At 45.5% G+C, this 19,178-nt stretch overlaps 1 protein-coding gene and 1 long non-coding RNA gene across 3 annotated transcripts in view; both read left to right on the plus strand.

Annotated features, from left to right (window-relative positions):
* The first annotated feature begins 4,825 nt into the window (after positions 1–4,825).
* On the plus strand, positions 4,826–8,728 carry LOC104909506 (uncharacterized). Its single transcript, XR_792373.4, has 4 exons — positions 4,826–5,534; positions 6,700–6,772; positions 6,873–7,065; positions 7,850–8,728. It is a non-coding gene; the product is annotated as an uncharacterized LOC104909506 (long non-coding RNA).
* Positions 8,729–9,725: 997 nt separating this feature from the next.
* VPS54 (VPS54 subunit of GARP complex) overlaps positions 9,726–19,178 on the plus strand; it is a 44,485-nt gene continuing 35,032 nt past the window's right edge. Inside the window, exons 1-3 of one of the 2 annotated variants that reach the window (XM_085218790.1) lie at positions 9,726–9,885; positions 10,229–10,335; positions 18,544–18,705. In XM_085218790.1, coding sequence (XP_085074916.1) covers positions 18,570–18,705 — 136 coding nt within the window. In that variant the 5' untranslated portion in view covers positions 9,726–9,885; positions 10,229–10,335; positions 18,544–18,569. The remainder of the gene's footprint in view (positions 9,886–10,228; positions 10,336–18,543; positions 18,706–19,178) is intronic. The other variant, XM_085218792.1, reaches the window with a different exon arrangement.

Raw genomic sequence — 19,178 nt, forward strand, 5'->3', positions numbered from 1 at the left:
AAATATCAGTGCTGTTTTCTTCCACGTTGATGCTGCACGTGAAACTAAGGCAGTGCTAAGGATGGGGGCAGAACAACTTCTATCCTGAAGAACACAGGAGAAGCTTTCTCTGATGTGGGCTTCTACTGTACTTGTTGCCTGTGCTGCTCGTGGAGCATGCACAATTCACCACGTTTCAGGGGACGGGTCCTGCATTAGGATCTGCAGATCAACAGTCTTACATAGCCAGGCTGCTTCAGTCTTTCTGTTTCCTGTGAAACCCATTACAGAAGGAAGCTAGGACTCGTCAGGACAGCTCCTGCTCTAATAAGGTAGAGTGAAGAGCAAGTTGAGACCAAAAATTACCTGCTGTTTGGGGTTTTTCTTGTATCTTGTTATTAAAAGAAAAGCAACCCAAAGCAACGCCTTTTGTACTGTAAGCACTTGTGAAGAGTCTGAAAGCACAAATGTTACAGCTTTCTGTGTGATGTATGCCTGTCATCAATGGACAGTTTCCCCTACATGATGTTGAATGAACTCATCCGCAAATGCACCTGGAAGAAGGAGGGAAGGAAAGGTGCCAAACAAGCCTTAAACTTCTGATATTCAATTTATAAAAAATTAATGATAAGCCGTTAATAATGAATGCTGGCTGGAAGACGGGAGAACTGCAGTATAATGGCCTCAAGATTTCTATTTAGTCAGATTTCTCTACAGAGCTACAAAAGAAGAGAGCAGCTTTCAAAGGGATGAAAAGACTCCTCTGAGGGACAGGTATTAGAAGTAGCCTGAAACAGTTTCTGCAGGCTGGGTAGATTGGTAGAAGTGTATTTTAAGTGTTTCTTTCATTGAAAGCTGAGCTGAGGGGGTTAGCGTTCGTGTCTTCCGAGGAAAAAATGATTGTGAACACGGAGACCTTGAGTACAACATGGAATTGGGGTCATTTCCTCACTGACAGTGATTTCCTGTGTGAAATTAACTCTTTCCCCCTGCATCTCCCAGCTCTCACAGCGCATGTGCAGAAGCACAGCCTTCTGCCTCTTTGGGCTCCGGTGCTCCCACCGTGGTGGCTGTCAGGGGAATACAGAGCCAGGACAGGATGACGTGATGCTACACCTTAAGCATAAGCAACTCACCCATCCGTTTGCCTTGTAGTGATGATGTCTAGACCATTTCCTTTAGTGGCTGCATGAGCCAGCGTTATTCAAGTGAAGATATGGCACATATGTGACTTCACTTTCCTAGCTGCCAGGCCAGTTGTCTTATCAAAGAGACAAATGGGGTCGGTTAGACACAGCTTGTTTTCGTAAGCCCAAGGTGGCTGCTGTAGTGTGCTGTGTCTGGATGTCCCCCTAGATTTTGATAGTGGGTTCTCTGATCCTGTGGGACCTCTCCTGTCGCCCTGTGTTTATAAAGTCATTTACATTTATATAAAGTCACCATCGGAATAGTTTCTTGAAGGCTCCAGAGTACATTTTACTTGGCCCTGCTGACTCGGAATTCCTCTAATCTCTCTTAACTATTGTTTGAGCAGTTCTTTTCCTCATCTGGCCTGTATTTCCTGTCTCTGGTTGTTAGTATGAAATGTGTTAATAAGCATCTGGATGCCATTAACATATTTTGTGAGGACAGAAGCAGAATAATGGTAGAAACTGAAGGCAGAGTCTACGTAGAAGTGAATCTAATGTTCTCTTACGTTTGCGTCAGGAGCTACCTCAGAACAAGAGCTCTCTGCACCTCGTTCTTCTCCTTGTGAAACAGTGTGGATGGGGGAGTTTCCACTCAGTAACAAGAAATGCTTCCACGGGATATCAGGTGTATCAGAAGGAGCTTGTGGTGGAAAACTGCTAGTGGTCTTGTCTGGAAAACGCACCTGTCCCAATAAGCATTCCTTCTCAGGCTCTTAGAGCAAGGATCAAAAGGAGGCAGGAGACAAAAGCGCAGATCAGTTCTCTCTCTGCTTTTCAGGGCTGGGAAAATCTACAGAGCATATCTGAGGCTCTTTTGAACAGTCACCAACAGATGAAGTAATTTGAGGCCTTGCCCATACGGCAGTTGATCGAGCCAGCTGCCGTAGGTCTTTTAGCAGAGGTGCTTTTAAATGTGGCACTAGCACCTTATTAAATCAAGCAGTGAAAAGTGTCGCTTTGGTTTTGACATACTACCCATAAAATATGATGTTTTCCCTTTGATGGTGTTCTCGAGGTGAAAAAGTGAATTTGTGGATTTTTAATTACTTTGATCTTGAACTGTGATGTCAGTTGGAAGGAAAGTGTCATCCTAGACAAATAGGGGTGGTACAGTGGCTGATCGGACATCTGGTGAGGATGCGGGTCCTGCAAGGAGATCATTTCTGTCGTTTCTACCTCTAGCTTCTTGATCCCATTGCTGTGGAGGCTTCTGCTGGTAGCAAGCAAGCACCAGGAAACAAAAGACAATTATTGTCTGGAATCCTGGTACTTTTTTTTTTTTTTTTTTTTTTTTTTTTTTCATGTGGGGAAAGGCTGCCACCTGCTGTAATAGAAAATGGTTGCTAGAAATAAAACTGACCTAAATCAAATTGTAAGTCCGAAGCTGTGCAGAGAACTCAGGCAAGGTATGATAATCAAAGGTAAAGTGTACATTTAAAGATTCCTTGATGTTTTCCAAACAGGTCACTCTCCTAATAACAGCTGTTACCTGTTCCTACAAAATCATGCCCTTAGTGCAAGAGTTATCCTTGTTGCTCCTGCCTGCTTTAGCCCGTGATATTTATAGTTGAGTTTGGAGATGAATAGAGGAGTCTTGAGGCATCAAAGCCTATAGCACTTCTCATGAAGCTGCTGGTGGGAGACTGCTTCCCTAGCTGTCCTCAGTTTAATCTAGGTGCCAATGGGGCTTGCACAGCTTCCCAGCTCCTAAAATGCATAACAGCACGTGTTTCTCCTTGCAGTGGTATGTGTGATCACTAGGATAGCCACTTCTGCATTACTTGGTTAGGAATCACATGGTTGTACCATCTACCTGTGGATCTCGCAGCCTGGAAAAGAGCAAAGTCTAAAGGTATCTACAACTCAGGGCCCTTATCTTTGTTCTTATTAAAAAAAACAAACTTCTGTGCCAAAACCTATGATAAAACTAAAATAAAATGTGTATCTCTGAATGCCTCTGCCCTACCATTCCAGCCCTGCTAGCTTGGTACCAGCTTGCTTGCTTCTTCAAAACTGCATGCTTTGGCTCACAGGTGTTCTCACAAACAAGCAGCTTTAGTTTGCTTGGGCAAAGAAAGACTATGAGGCCAGAAGGAATTGTACCAAATAAGCAAGATAGCATGAGAATAAGTGCAATGTGGACTCAGTGATCCTTGTGGGCTCCTTCCAAGTCAGAGAATTGTATGTATGACTCTTCAGGAGCATCTCAAAGAGCAGCAGTATTGAAAAAGAGTCTTCTGCCTATTAGAAGTCTTATTTACACCTAGCAAAGCTGGAGGGCCCTGATAAGGCACCTTTATCCCCATGAATTCCATATGTCAGGCATGCATGGCCTTTACACCATGGTGCCTTGTTCCCAAACATGAAAATCTCATGTTGTATTTTTCAGTAACTTCCCATGTTGCTATTTAATTCAGAAGCAAAGCCCCATTTGAATTCATGGCGATGATATCAGAGGTACCACTCAGACCATACAGTTTTCCATTATACTTCCCTGAAAGCATCCTGCTAGAATCCCTCTATTTGTAATGTAGGGGTGGTGGTGACCCATTTCAAAGGGAGTGTTGCACATAACAAAGTAGCCTGGAAATCTGACACACACACAAAAAAAAGCCAACAACACAACACTGCTTATTTTGTTATTCATTTACTCCATCAGAATAAGCTGGTATCTGATAAACTGTGATACAAAAGCACAAGCTTTTAATTTTATACAGCCTCGGTACCGGAGGCTGACAGTACAAAGAAGAAACTGGGTTGAATGTGGATACATTTGCAGCATGTCTAGTATGCCAAGGAATGCCTTGAAGCCAGGAGGAACTCTGATACCATTGCAGATGTGGAGGAATAAATGCTGTACCACTTAAGGGGAATGAGATTGATTTGACATCCCTGTTATTAGCTGTCTTTATGTTGTGAGAGCATCTTGAGACTATTAAGAACACCATTCCCATCCTAGATGGAGGACAAATTACCTTCATCCAGCCACTTTTTCTTGGGGCAGGCTATAAGAACAACCACTTCTTCTCACACTCCGTGCACTCTGCCATGCAGATCATCCCCATCCGTGAGAGAAAATATGGATATTGTCCTCCAAGGTTAGACCAGGCACCCATCCTGACCTGCATCTTGATTCAAGCAAGGATGCAACATGCTATAGCATATGAGATGGGTCATCATGACCTCTCTACACAGATGTGATCCTCGGCTGCAGTAGTTAGCATTTGGCTGACAGGGTAAAAATCATCTTCAAAATCACCATAGGTGGTATTTTTGAAAGCCACTGAAGTTGCCCTATAGAACTGCTGTCCCATTCTGAATCTTATTAAGCTCCTGCCTTGTTTCTTGTGGCAGTGCACACCATGCTCCACTTACAAGGCATGGAAATGTTTTCCCTGCTATTGGCATGAAAAATTCAGCCTTAAAATCCTTTCACATCACTGAAGACAAGGAGAACATAAACTCTCCATCTGCTTTCTGTGCACCGTTCATTATTTTACATATTTCTTTAATATCCCCTGCTTCCTCTAAGCAGAACTGTTCCTTGATGTTTGCTTGCTCCTATCATTGTTTAGTGTTGCTCTTTTAGTGACAGGATTACCCACTGCATTCAGGGGGACCTGCCCCTCTAATTATTTATTATATATTTATATTTTATTTATTTTACTTATTTATTTATTTATATTTCATATATTTTTATTTGTATATCTAATTATTTCCTTTCAAATTCCTTATGGATCCCAATGCCATGCTTGCAATGCAAGCCGTGAAAGTTTCTGAAATCCAGCAATACCAGGGCCCTTTCAGCAAGGGCCTGGGGTAGTAGAAAAAATTCCTGGTTAAAAGTACATGGGATTTGACTTGTTTGCCTGAGAAAGTCTTTGTAGGACTATGTCCCATGCACACAGGAATAAGGATGTTTGTCATTTTATATCACTGCAACACTGTGCCAGCGCTGAATCACATTCTCCTGCAAAGCCTACGTGGCCCTTGGCCCTCAGTGGGAAGCCGAGATAACCAAAGTGCTGCAGTCAGAAGAGTTACCAGGAAAACATACTTTATGGCTGTAAGTTGTACTCAAAAAAGGTAGATAAACACCACATCAAATGAACTGTGGTTTACTGACTCACGGTCTCCTCACCAAACTCTCCTGATTAAAAAATGGCAATTTAAGTTCTGCAGAGAGCTATCAGCACGTTCAGGCTGCAAACACGAGAGTTCACAAGAGCAGAAACGCTCTTTGCCCCACAGCACTTTGCTGTGGTTTAAAGGCACTTTCTGAAAGCCACTAGAAATCACCCATGAATATCCTACGGTCTGGGAGACAGAGAGACCTTGGGATGGGCTGCTTTCTCCTCCCCAGCTGTAAGTAGATACAAAATTCTTTCCATTGCAACTGAAAACTGTTTATTAAATGTCATGAGAGGGCGTGTGACTTTCCCCTACGTCTCATTGTGGATTTAAATGCCCCTCTTCAATGTAAGAGAAACAAAGGCCAGAGGTTTTCAGCCAGATCACTACTCCCTGAGCAAGTGTCAGTGATGGGTAGGTCCAGCTCTGCATGAAGGCCACTTCACATTAAGTGAGTGATACACTTTATTTTAATGGTTGCTCTGAGTGATCAGCTAGTGTGAAGATGCTTCAGAGTCGGAGGTGAGCACTGCACTGGAGATACCAGGTGAGCACTGCAGCCTCAGCTCTAGCTGGCACAGCATGGCAGCAAGTGTCTCAGTGCATGACTCCTAAGTTGTAGGCTTACAAAATGGTATCTGTGCCACAGCACTGGCCATTAGCCTCAGGCTGACCTATGAGGCTGGAGAGGGAAAACTTGTTTACCAGTGAGGCTATGGGAAGGGCTTTCACTTCACAAACAGTGGCTGAATAACCACCCACGGCTGCTCTTCCACTGGGAATTCCCTTTCTTTTTGCCTTTTCCTCCATTTGCATCTCCTCCCATCCATTTCTTGTATGTATTCCTGGGCCCCACACAGCTTGGGAAGTTTGTTGGAGGCAGCAGTAGGTAACCCAAACCAGACCCACAGCAGAGCACAGGACTAAAACGCAGCCTCCATGTCTCCCACAGGCTCTTGGACTTTCTTTCAGTTAAGTGTAGTTGCCAGCTCACTCACCTCTTGGACTCCACTGCTTGAATTGTGTCAGATCTGAAAAATGCTGCAGCACAGGCCTTACAGCACTGCATTGCTTTTGACCCCGAGCCTCAGTGCTACTCACAGGCTCCTTGGGCCTGCTTACCAATAGACCTCAGTCTCACAGTGCTGTCAAGACCAAAAGTAAAATGACCCCTGGAAAAGTTGTGAAATACTTTTGATTGCTAAGAATGCGTAGACCTGAGAAGTGCCATTCCCCTGCCCTAAATTCACAACCCATTTCAAAGACATTTCTGATTTTACTGGCTTCATCCAAAGGAGCAAATTCTGCAGACTCTATGTTTCGGTCATACAGATCTATATGCAGTGATCAGTTTTACATTATGTTCATGATCTCGCATTTTATTGCTGTGTCTCTGCAGTCTGAACACAGTTGTCACTGTTAGAGACAAAGAGATTTCTGCCAGCTAGCGAAAAAGATGCTATGAAAATACGGTGAGTGAAGTTTACAGATTGCTAGAGGGAAATTCCCGTTGGCTTTGAAATAAGCATTTAATATTTAACACGTTTTTTTTTACTACTTTTTCTATTGCAGCTCCCAGAAAGCCTCTTTGAGCTCTGCTGAGATGATATTAACAGCAGTACTTCAGAAAGCCAAGAATGGTATGTTGAAGTGTGAGAAGGTACATGTTTATTTTCTGAAGCATGTCTACAAAAAGTATCATGGATATAAAGAGGACGAACCAGTGGTGCTGATGTCACAAGAAGCTGAAGCCAACAATTATGATGTAAGAGTAACATTAAATTAACCATTTTTATAGCGCTGCATTTTCTGCTTCTTAACCTCACAAAACAAAACAAAACAAAAACCCAACAGTTACCCTGCTGCTCTTGCAGGGTAGACAGAAAATGAGATTTAACTGCACTCTCACACACCGAGCTGTTTCAACAGCTTTTCCCAGACTGTCACCCACATGAGTGGCAATCAGTGGGCCAAGCTGAGTAGCCAGCACTTCAGTCTCTGTGTGGGAGCACACTGAGCTGTGCTTCCAATAAGCTTTGCAATGAGAGATTTGGTACTGTGTGAGCAGTGAGCCACAAAGACACTGTAAAATCTGGCAGGAATATTCTGATGCAAAAAAGACTGTGATCCAGAACACAGGTTTCACTCTTCACTTGTTTTAGCTTTAGGGTTTTAAGTTGGATCAACAGATGCAACAACAGTAAAAACATCTAAATGTCCACCTTCAGCGCTAGGCGTGAAATTATTGCTTCTTAACAGCTCTGAAATGTTTTACCCATTGGAAAAGAGCTGTATTGATACTGTAAATAAAAAGGAGTTCTGCCCTCAATAAAATGTGACATTGCACAATCAGAGCTGCGAGACACGCTGGCTGGAACTGTGATTATCAAAAGGAAAGGACCAGGACTGATGAATAGGATGCTAATGTGTACTGTGGCTGAGATGTTTATTTGGCTTTGTAGCATCAGGCTGCTGAGGCTTTCCAGATGGGGAACTAAGAGGGAAGTTACTGCAAGGTAAGCATCTTAAGATCTTTCCTTGTGCTCCAGGATGTAACAGTTTGAATCCTGGGGACTCATGGATGCTTCCAGATGTATTGTGGCCCAAGAAAGTGAAATCAAGAAGTGAAAGCAAGAAGACTGCAGCTACAAATTTCCACTGCCCTTCAGAAATCCTCCCACCTACAACTCTCAAGCAATCCTTTCTGCAATGTCTGCAGAGCTAACAGTTGACATGAGCTCCACAAACCAACAAGAACGTACAGTGTACTGGATGGAATAGCAGGTCCTGCAAGTAGTGGGAAACATGACCAGGAGATTCCACATCTTAAATCCAAAAGCTGTGACCCTGCCTCACACTTACACCCGTGCTAATGTTAAGACAGAAGAGTAGTCCCCCTGGTAACTACAGTCTAAGTGTGTAAATGCACAGGTGTGAATACTTGTGTCACTTTGCTGCTGAAGGCAAAAGTATTAGCAAAACACAGCTTTGAACTGACAAAGACGTGCTGTCTGTCCTGTGAAAACAACATCCACACACCTGAAACTGCAGCCTCTACTGTGGGACGTACAATGGCTTGCTTGCTGCTGGATCTGTGCTTTAAATGTACTGAATCAAGTTATTCTTTGGGATAAGTCTTTCACAGCCTGTGGTAGCAGTGCTAGTGCAATTTGTTTGGCCTGATACAACTTTTTGCTATGTTGCAGAAGATGTGAGACAGGAAGAAGGAAATGGGATACTGCACATGCATAACATGCAGTCTCTTAAAGACAACTAATAAAAGGCAGAGTATTAATGTCCTGTGTGGACAGCATTATCTCCACAATTCTCTTCCTGCTATTTATGTATAATGTGTGCATGTATCTATTTCTATTTCCAGCATCTACAGCTAATTTCTCTTGCAATAAAAAGCCTGCTCTGCTGCACTAGCAACCGGCGTGAGGTTGTTAAACTTGTCAGCAGTTTTCCATTGCCTTACTACGTGTGACAAGTGAGAAGCTGAAGACAGGAGCCTGCTGCCCTTTAGAGTTCCCTGAGCAGAAGGGCAAACACTAATCAGGACAGGTACAATTCTCACAAAGAAGCGATCCAAGAATCCTTGCAGCTCTCAGACGCTTGATCCTGGTGGCTGCCACTTGGAATTCTCTGCTCTGGAGCCTGCAAAACACATTGTACACAACAGAGGCCTTTCAGCGTTCACCGAGGAGTGAAAAAACATCTCAGGGGCAGCTGTGGTGACGTGGTTGAACGAGCTGGGCTGCCAGGGCAGCCAAATTCTTTTCAGTCACACCAGCCAGAACAAACAGCACTTGATGTCAGCAGAGGGGCAGGCGTGGGGCGAGTAGGGTGTGAACTTCCACCGACGCACTTCCGTGGCCGTCAGCCCACGGTGACACGTCCACCTGCCTCTTTGCTCCTTAATACCAGTGTAATTACTGCCATTAATTAACCGGAGCCTCGAGCGGCCCTGCACTGTGACACCTTCTGAATGTTAGACCTATGTTCGCGTTTGATCATGACGCGTATCAGGACGCGACGCGCCCTGTATTTTGTAGGATATCCCGAGTTCAGCAGCAGCTGAATGTTAAAGGCGATTTGTGAGAGCAGTGTCCGAACAGAGGCCGGCAGCTCGAGGCCGTGCCCGCTGCCCAGGGGGGGCCCGTTCCAGCGCCACGCGGGGCGAAGAACCTTTTTTTAATCGCCAATCCGACTCTCCTCGGCGCGGCTTTGGCGACCTGCTGCGGAATTAGCGTCCAAAATGCAAGTCTGACCACACGCCGAGCGCGGGGCCGCCCGCGAGCAGGGCGGCGGTGGCGGCTGCATCGCGCCCGCAGTCCGGCACGGCGCCGCGGGGCCCCCGAGCGGCGGAGCGGCCACGGCTGCGGCCACAGTGACACCCCGGGGCCATCCCCGGCCGGGGGCGGCCCCTTCCGCCGTCCGCGGCTCCTCCTCCGGGCGGCGGGGAGAGAGAGGCGGCGCCTGGGCTCCTCCCGCCGCCGTACCGCCGCGCCTCCGTGCCGCCGCCCGGGCCGCTTCCTGCGCCGGGGAGCGACGTGTCGGCGCGGCGGCGCGCAGTAGGCCGCAGGTAGGCAGCGGGGAGCTCCGGCCGGCCGTCTGGCGCCGGGCCGCCGGCACGGCCGCATCCCGAGGCGGGGGGGTCCGCTGGCCTCGCTCGGCAGCGGCCGGGAAAGTTGAACGCCCCCCCGGAGCCCTTTGTCTGGGCGGCCCCGGACCCGGCTGGGCGGGCGGGCGCTGGCGGAGCGCGGGGCCCGGCGGGGGGGGGGTGCGGGGCAGCCGCGCGGATCCCTTCCTCTCTAAATATCTATTTCGTATTTCCATGGCAACCGCGGAGCGGGAACGGGGCGGCAGTGGGGGGGTTCGTGCCCCGCGGGGACGTGCCGGGCTCTAATGGGAGCTTCTCCCCTCAGGTCCTCGGCTGCCTCGCAGCCACGGCGGCGGGCGGTTCTCGTATGATGCAACCGGCAGAGATATGACGACGGCCTCCTTCAGGTGCTTCGGGAGTGTTTTCACCGAGGTGCGGGCTGTGTGGTGGGTCTGCTCGGGAATGGCCGTCCCCACGTGCAGCCTGGGGGACGGGACGGGGAGCGCCGTTCTCGTTCGCTTCTTCCCAAACACCTCTCAGAACCGGGATCTCGGTCGCTCGCCCGCCCCTCTGTTGTGGCGCTGAGGGATGTGACGCAGCAGTGGGGCTCTGTAGGTCGGGTGGATGCTCGGACCTGGTGATCCTGAAGGTCTTTTCCAACCTGAGTGGCTCTGCGATTCCGAGATCGAATTGTGGAGAAACAAAGGTTTTTCCCTTTCCCACCTCGGCAGCAGGAAGTCCTGTGGAGAGGGATATAGCTTGACGTGTCTGTCAAATATTGACCACCTGTACTCTCAACCAAACATTAACTTCCTCTGTGATGTCCAGTTCTGACCTTACCGTTTTGTTGATTTTCCTTATCCTTTTTCCTTATATTCTATAAACACTTTGGATTTCTGTTATAGAACCCTGAGTAGTCTCAAACTTGTAAAGTACAGCAAAATATCTATCTGAGAGACTTGCATGCGTGCTTTTGAGAGTTTTAAGACACAGGTGGTGTGATGACTTTACTGTCTGGGGGAGTCCTTCACGAGAAGGTGACCTATGAAATGAGGATCCTGAAGTGTAACCATGATTGTCTTGTTCATCCACAGCTGCTTTGTATCCCTATGGAGCAGCGTTCTTACTAAACACTCTGACTGCAGTACATTAATTGTTGTAGTGGCTGCAGTAATTCTCCGGTCTGAGAGCCTGTGTGACTGTTTCCCAAATTGTAGCGTATATAAAAGCTATAGTTGCTCCATTGAAATGCTCTGGAAGTAAGACTTTTGGGTAGGAAAACAATGCCAAAGATGAAGTAATAGACAGGAGGTCTGCAGCTCTAAGCAAAAGCCACTGTGCGTTGTGTGGGCAGCCTCTCCAGCGAGGGCTGCAGTCTGTGTGCTGGGAGGGAGCTTGGCCTTTCCCATCCTTTCCCCAGTAGTATCTGGGGACATCTCTCCTGAGTGTCCTTAAGTTTTCACCACCCACTTTCTCTGTGGTAGAAGTCTGGTGTGTATGTAGAGAAATTTTGTCTTGCTGTTGGCAACATAAACTTCATGGGAAGAGAAAGGGATGTGTGTTTCCAGGGTTGAACAGAAACATTTCCTTGGGAAGTCTCAGAGGAGCCAGAGAGATGGTAGATTGAGAGCGCAGCCTTTGTCAGTTTGTCAGTTTGAGTAGGAAGAAGTTGGGAAATGGAATTGTGTAGGTATTGTTTCTTTTGGGGCAGTAGCTTGGTATGAAAGCCACTTCTGCTTTTCCTTCTCACACTTCTGGGGAAATGAGGAACTGTGTGTCTCTTCAGGAGAAGAGTGAAGGGCAACAAATGCCCTATGCTCCAGGGCTTGAATTCTTCCCTGTTGGTAGGCTCAGTTTTGCTTTTGATTTCTGTATCTTTTCTTCTTCTTCTTCTTTTTTTTTTTTTAGTTCATTTTTACAGCTTTTATTATTGTTATTTTATTTAAGCTTAATTTCATTAATTCCTCCTGCTCTTGTTTTTTGAATAAAGCATAGAGAAAGGATGAGCATGTATGGATGTTCTGCTTATATCTTTCTGGGGCTACGTATGATTATGTCCAAACAAATACTCACAACACACTGTAGATTTTGTGTCTTCAGCTCTTTGCATCAGCCTTACCTAGGTGTTAGGTTTTAAAATAATCGGAGGATTTTCTTCAAAAGGAGAAGTATCCTTAATATATTTTCCTCTTACTCAAAAATGTCGAATCCATTTTCTGACTAGATGTTCCAAAATACTCATCTTTGGAAAGAGAAAATGCTAGCATATTTCAGCTTTGAGACTGATCTTAGAACACAAAAAGAAACACAAACTCATCCCTCAATTCACAGCCTAAGTGGCCAATAAATGGTTATTGGAGTAGCTTATCAGGTGCTTTGCAGTATTGTAGGAAGTGTCCATTGGTATTACACGATTCCTGCGAACAGCAAAGTAAGACTTTGCTTTTAATTTTTGGAATTCTAATTGTAGCATTCCCGGACTTTTTTTTAATCACTCCAGAAATATTTCCTTGTCTTGTATGTGGAAGTTCTGAGAAATGAAAAGGAAGTGATGAGGTGATCCTTTTCGTTTTGGTCTCTCAGGCCACTCTTAACACTTAGGAGAACTATAAACAAACACGGTGGCACTTCTTGATGTTCCCCAAGGCAAAATTTCAGTGGTCGTGTTTGCCACACACTTGCCCTGCAGAGTGGCTTCCTGCCTCCTGCAGGCCGGCTGACATCCTGTATCAAGCTTGCTTAATAAGGCTTACTACAAAGTATGATGCCTGCTTTTGGATAATCCTTGTTCTCAGCCGTTTTGCATAGCATCAGGATTGTTAAATGTTCTTGATTGGGTATTGCATAGCTGCTTGCGGTTGGTTAGGGCTTTGATATGGCTTTGGAAAGATGTCATTCTCATGAAAAATCAGATTTCTAGAACATTAGTTTCAGGTTAATGAATTGAACATAACTCTGCTGCAGATAGCAAGGGGAAAGCCTGTGCTGGGAAACTTGCTGCTGACACAAATCACCACAATTTTCTGTCAGACTCCTTTTGGGAAGTCAGAACCTTAGCGTTACCATTTCTGCGTGGTGCGTTTCTGCCTCTCCTCAAAATGTCACCACTCCACAGCCTCTGCCTTTGAGAGGCTTCTAGCTGGAGTGCCTGCTGGGGCTCCTTGATCTGCGTTCAGCTGTACGTACCTCTGCGGAGCTGGATGAGATGCTCTTCTCTCACCATTTTGCAGGAGGCAATGCGCACTGTAATGCTGATGCCTGAAAAAAAGAGTACAAAGAGATTTTGCTCCCTTCTTTTGTGATAGGGTCGGCAAAGCAAATAACCACGAGACCTTTTCTTGTCTGATACACGTTTTTTTTTACTGCTTTCTTAATTTTTTTGCTGCATGATTCTGCTGCTCCTGGCATTGAAGAACTTGACGCATACTGACCTAAATAGCTGTAGGAAAGTCTGTTCCTCCAGTGCAGAAGCTGCCTTCTGACTTCAAATTAGTGTTCTTCCTTGGGAAACTAGGTTTCCAGATGAGAAGAAATGCATTTGGTGCATTGGATATGACACAGATGTTCCATTTAACTTGTTTCATTTAGTACCTGGAGAACTGTGAAATAACAGCTTCCGAGATGGTTTCTCTATAGGGAGATACCTCCCTTTCAAAATTTAAAAAAATGTGTACACTTGTGTATTATTCTGAATAATTAGTATGTGCACTCAAACAACCATAGACTATTCAGTGACAGGGGCTTTTGGGGATAACGTTTATCAGTGATTTCAGCTGAGAGAGCAAAAGAAACCTGTACAAAGTATCACAGCATGAAAATCAGGTGCTGTTTTGCCTTGACCTTGTAGTCCACCCACAGTGCTTTCTTAAAGTCAGGTTCCTTTTTTCTTGCCTGTTTCCCCACTTGAGGGAAGCTCTGTGAGATGGCAGAGTGAGTGAGTGCTCTTGCTGTTATACAGACCTGGTACATGGGATGCTGAGAAAGTAACATGGTGTGGTTCAGCACAGCCCAAGGAGATGCAGAACATGCTGGATTGTGGCAGCACATCTGGGTATGAGTGGAGCTGACAGCTGATACACGGCTTCCTTGTCAGGCTGCTTTCGTTCCGTGAAGCTAATCTGGATGGTCATCACTTGTGCAGGGAAGGTGTTCCTTCAGTCTAGGAGGATGAGATTAGGGATACTAGTAGAAGATGTGTAGAATGCGCTGAGGTACATTCGTGTGTCTGACTAGAAATACGTGCCTGTTTACTGGGCATTCAGGAAGGCCGGGCTGACACAGGCTCCTCTCCAAGTTGCATAAGGAAGTGAGCTGTTGAAAGGCACACCAAACGTGGATGATTTGGCATGGGTACATGTCACGGCTCTCCTCTGACTCCAACCTTGCCACCTCCCTGACAATCTACTGCTTGTTCTAAAAGCCCAGGATGTAAATAGGTATTCAGAAAGCGCTTGAGTTAGTAGAATAGCTTGCACTGCCTTACCCTTATTCTCTGAAACTGCTTAAACCTTTTAGCTGAAAGCTAACTCTCTTGGCTCCCTCGCTGAAAGAGATGTCTGTCTTGAGGTACAGGGGCAAGCATGAAAATCTCAGTCTAAGGAATTAGCTGGTTGAAAGATATAGCTTGCATTAGTCTATGCTGCTACACACTGTCTTACAAAGGTGGTTTGTACTTAACTCCTGTGATTTCTTGTTACAAGGTTAAATCCTGCTGATTTAATAAAAAGCTGTATAATAATGGAGTGGGAAACCTACACTTTTGGGGACAGTGTAAATACACTGACTGGTCCAATAAGAAACACACTGCAGGGTCCCAGAAACAGTCCCTGCTGCTTTCTTCCTTTTCAGTTATATTTCAGGTATTCTTTTCCTTAGGCAGCATGTCCAGTATTTATGACTTGTGGGAAATAAAATTGTTTTGCTTTAACATGAATTGTGAGCAGCTTCTGCTGGTTTTCTACTCAAAAAGGGCATTAGTTAGCCAGAGCAGCACCTGAAAATGTTTTGATTCCACTCTGTAGTTGCCAGACAAAGTGATGGAAGGCAGCAGCGGCTGTAATGTGGCATTCATTCCCAATGAGAAACTCCTCAGCTCACCTTTGGGAGCAGAGCATACTGGTCAGAGGTACCTGGTGGTGTTATATGAGTGTCTCTCATCTTGAGTGATGTGGAATGCTTAAAGGAGAGCTTGCTGGGTGTTGTGTGGTTAGCTTGAAGCCCTGGGTTCTTTCCCCGGGTGCTTAGTATCTCCTCTCAGTTACTGTTTTCGTGGCCAAAACAGGGTTTGGAGAGCAGGTTCTCTCAATTGGGCAGGTGTCTGGAATTAGTAAGTTCCTGGGTGCACTGTGTAGCACCAGCTGACTAATCAAAACTGCCAGCTAAAGTTGAAGCTGCTGTTAGTAACATTTGGGAGGTAGTGTGTAGATGAAGGAGAAATTACATTTCCTTCCTTTCCTTGTAGAAATTGTGCTGGTTTCATACATTCTAATTTGTGTTGTTAGTATACATTGTGGCTTTACAAACTCGAATGTGTGCATGTGAAGATTCCTAGCAGAAACAATTAACCCAAAAAAGCAGTTACCTTAAGTAACAAATAGAAAACTGCTCAATAGTACTGACGGAATGCTGCCAGCAAATGAGGAGGCCTGAGAACAAAGCTCACCATGGACAGGTGAGGTGTAGTTTGTGCCTCCTGTTGTGTAGTGTGTGTACACTTCAAATCTTACCATATCAAAAACAATGTGAGTAGCCCTTAGAATATGGAGAGGCAGTTTCTGAGGAACTTCTTGCAAATATTAATAACTCTAAAAAAAAAAAAAAAAAATCCAACCAACAGGTGCACAAGAGCTACAGCCATCCTGTGCAATTACTTCTGAGTAACAGAAGTCGTGTTGTTTGTTGTGCTCTTCTAACTGCTGAGAGCTTTGTGGTGAAGCTGAACTCACAGAGGAGTCATCACAGTACTTCTTAGAGTTGATGTGGTTAAGGTACCGCTGACTGCTCAGGTCTCCTGCTTTGCTGACTGCACGACAGCCAAGCATTGGTCGTATATCATCTGACGTTTTATTCTCCGCTGCACGGCTGTGTTCAGGCAGTGAGGATAGGTAGCAGGTGTAATTTCATGTCATCCTTAAAACTTGAGGTCGTTGTTACTCAGACACACAATCCTATTGCTGCACAGATGCAGTGGGAGCCCTCTGAGCCTCCTGCTTAGAACAGCATAATTCCTGCTGCACGGCTTTATGAGGTAGCTGTAGTTAGCTGCAGTGCACCTGCATGGGAGGCTGGAAGGGGTCAGGTCTGCAGTGGTTTAGTTCTGTATTAACGTTGGACATCACCGTTTCTTATTACTTTAAATCAGCAGATTTGTCTTTCACCACATTGTTTAAAACGGTGATTCGGATGGCTGGTTATAAATCCATTTGTCTGTGAAGTCTTTAGCTGGATAGCACAAAGATGTGTGGGTGAGCAAGTGAAACTATGTTTTTCATTTGTCTGACAGTTAAGGGGTTGGGGTGTGGGGCAGGGTGTGTGCCTTCATCTGGACTTCTCACATTTCCCTTTGTAATTTGGATTTAATGCTGGTAACTGTGTTCAGTTGTCTTCTCTCCCTCTCTTTGAAGCAATGCCTCCTACTGTAAGGACTGCAGTTTGAGGGATACCTGGCTTTGGCAGTACAGGTCGTTTATTTCTGTGCAAACGTGGCTGTTCAGAAGGTTAATTATCCATAAGGCCCTGACTTATGAGTCTACCAGAATAGCTGCTAACTATGAATAATTTAGTGCAGCATCGTATTGCTTGCCACTTAAGAAGGCCTCTCTGTCTGTGAATCTTTGTATCATGTTAAAAGCCACTCAGTAGTATGAAGGTTACCGCCTGCACTGACATTTCATTGTTCTCTTTTTGCTCTGTTGTAAGAGTTTGTCAGTATGTAAAGGCAATGTGAATGTTTTAGGGTGATGAGCAATAAAAATACCCATACCAAAGTAGTTTGTGCCTGAAAACTTGAAGTACTGAACTTGTCTTCAGTGTTCCATTGACCTTTGTGTTTACTTTAAACCTTGCCCTAGCGTAATGCAGTTAGCATTGTGGCTGTGGCATTTTATGTGCTTCAGACAAGTCACATCTTAGGATTTTATTTGGAGCAATGCTTTGGTACAGAGAAAGGATAGAAACTTAATTAAAGGCTTGAGAGCAAGAGTGAAGGTTTTCAGTGCTTCCTACAAATGGCTTTAGCTTCTCCTGTGTCTGGCTAGGGCAGACCTTGAGTTACAGAGGCTCTTCTGGGGAGAAAATCTGCCAATGCAGGACTTTGAAGCAGCTCTGATCTAGTGCTTGGCAACCCTCCCTGCAGGGGAGCTGGAACTTGATCCTTGAGGTCCCTTCAGCCTAAGCCGTTCCATGATTATGGAAGAGCTTCACAAACAAAGAATATGGGTTGAGAATGTCAAGGGAAGAGCACAAGAACGCACACCCTCTAACAGAAGTAGTAACTAAGTCCCCTTTGGGACGTTTTGGGGAGAGAGACTGATGTTGTCTAAGGAAGGTGTGGCAGATTACTACACCCAGACTTCCCTTGGTGCTCCCATTCTCTATCTCAATTAGTAAATTCAGTACTGACTACATAGGAAACAACCACTGCTCCCCTGAAGAGGAGGAGGTAGGTTTCCTGCTCTTCTGCACAAACTTATAGAAAGGATTCTGCTGAGCTGTTTCCACCTCTTCAGCAGTTGCTTATGGCACACAAAAGCATGCTTACCATGTTGGCAGCAGAAGGGAGCAAGGCACATGTCTATCTATTAGGCATTCAAGGCCAGGCTGGATGTGCCTCTGGACAGCCTGGTCTGGTGGTTGGCAACCTTGCACATAGCAGGGGGTTGGAACTAGATGATCATTGTGGTCCTTTTCAACCCAGGCCATTCTATGATTCTATCTGCTATAAGTGCAGATGGCCGGATGCCCGACCAGCATTCCTCTGCAGTGCTTGTTGCTCTGTGCTCCTGCTCATCGGGTGCTCTCCTAGTGCTGGGTGTGTCTTAGCTCAACCTTAGAATTGTTTTGCAGGATGCTTCCAGCCTAGTTTAGAAAGAGGAATTTTTTTTTTTTCCAAAAGAGGTTTGCTGCAGTGTAAGTGATGCTGTTAGAAGTTGGTAGTTAAATGCCAAGATCTTGCAAGATGTGTTTATTTCCCTTGAGAGGGGAGGTTTCGGATCGGTGCCTCTGAGCAGTGTGTGATGGGGAGGTTTTGGTGAGCTCGCACACCTGCAGTAGTTCTGCAGTTGGCTACTGAGTCAGTGTGGAGCAGCTGCAGGATGGCGGGTGCAGGCAGCAGCTCTGTGCCCACATACAAGGCTGGGCTGTTTACTCAAGCTCCCTGCTATCTCCCAGGGAGATGTACCCTGAGTGTGTGTGTGCTGGAACTGCAGTAGTTCTGGCGACGGGAAGGCCAAAGTGCCTGAAAGATTTCTGCTACTGTTGTTGTTAACATTTATTGTGTCTGCATTTATTGAACTAACCTTCATTCCTGAGGGCAGGGGAGGAAACGGGCTGTGAAGTTGCATTCTGCCTTCTGGTTTTGTCTTTAAAATGTTTTTCTATGTAACTTCATTGAAGCCTGGATGTTTATTGTTTCTCATTTAGCTTTTATCAAGTGGTGATTTTATGCAATGGCATCAAGCCACAGTTCTTCACCAGTGCCTCAGCCAAACAGCAGCGATGCTTTCTTTAAAAAGGAAAAGGATGTTGCAAAACGCTTCCAGCCCGTGCAGTCACTGCCTGATGTGTGTCCCAAGGAACCTACAGGTAACGTTGGTGGGCAAAGACAGTGAAAATGCAATTAAATTCGTGAACTCGGAAATCCCTTTTCAATTCTTTAGTCAAATATTGTTGTACTCTGGGTGTAGCGTAATAAGCTCTGGTCTTATTTCAAAGTATGCCATAATTTTACTTTATACCACCCAGCTCCCTTTGGAGCAATGGGAGAGCCTTCCCACTCGCAGCTTCTAATTAGATCTCCACATGATATGTAGGATCTTTTGTGGGTGATCATACACTGTACCACATGCAAGAAGAAGGTATATTCTGTGGGAGCCTGTAGCAGATCTATCCAGCATGCTTGCAGCCCAGCTGCTTTATTTCTTGGGAACACACAACCCTCTTGCAGTGGGAAGCAAAAGACCCAGACTTGTCTCTACCTCTGTAATAAGTCCTTAGCAGTGTCATAACACCAGCCAAAGTTATAGCTGCTGTGTTATACCAAGCTAGGATGGGATTGC

This window comes from Meleagris gallopavo, chromosome 2 (assembly GCF_905368555.1).
Source record: "Meleagris gallopavo chromosome 2, MGAL_WU_HG_1.1, whole genome shotgun sequence".
Taxonomy (NCBI): Eukaryota; Metazoa; Chordata; class Aves; order Galliformes; family Phasianidae; genus Meleagris; species Meleagris gallopavo.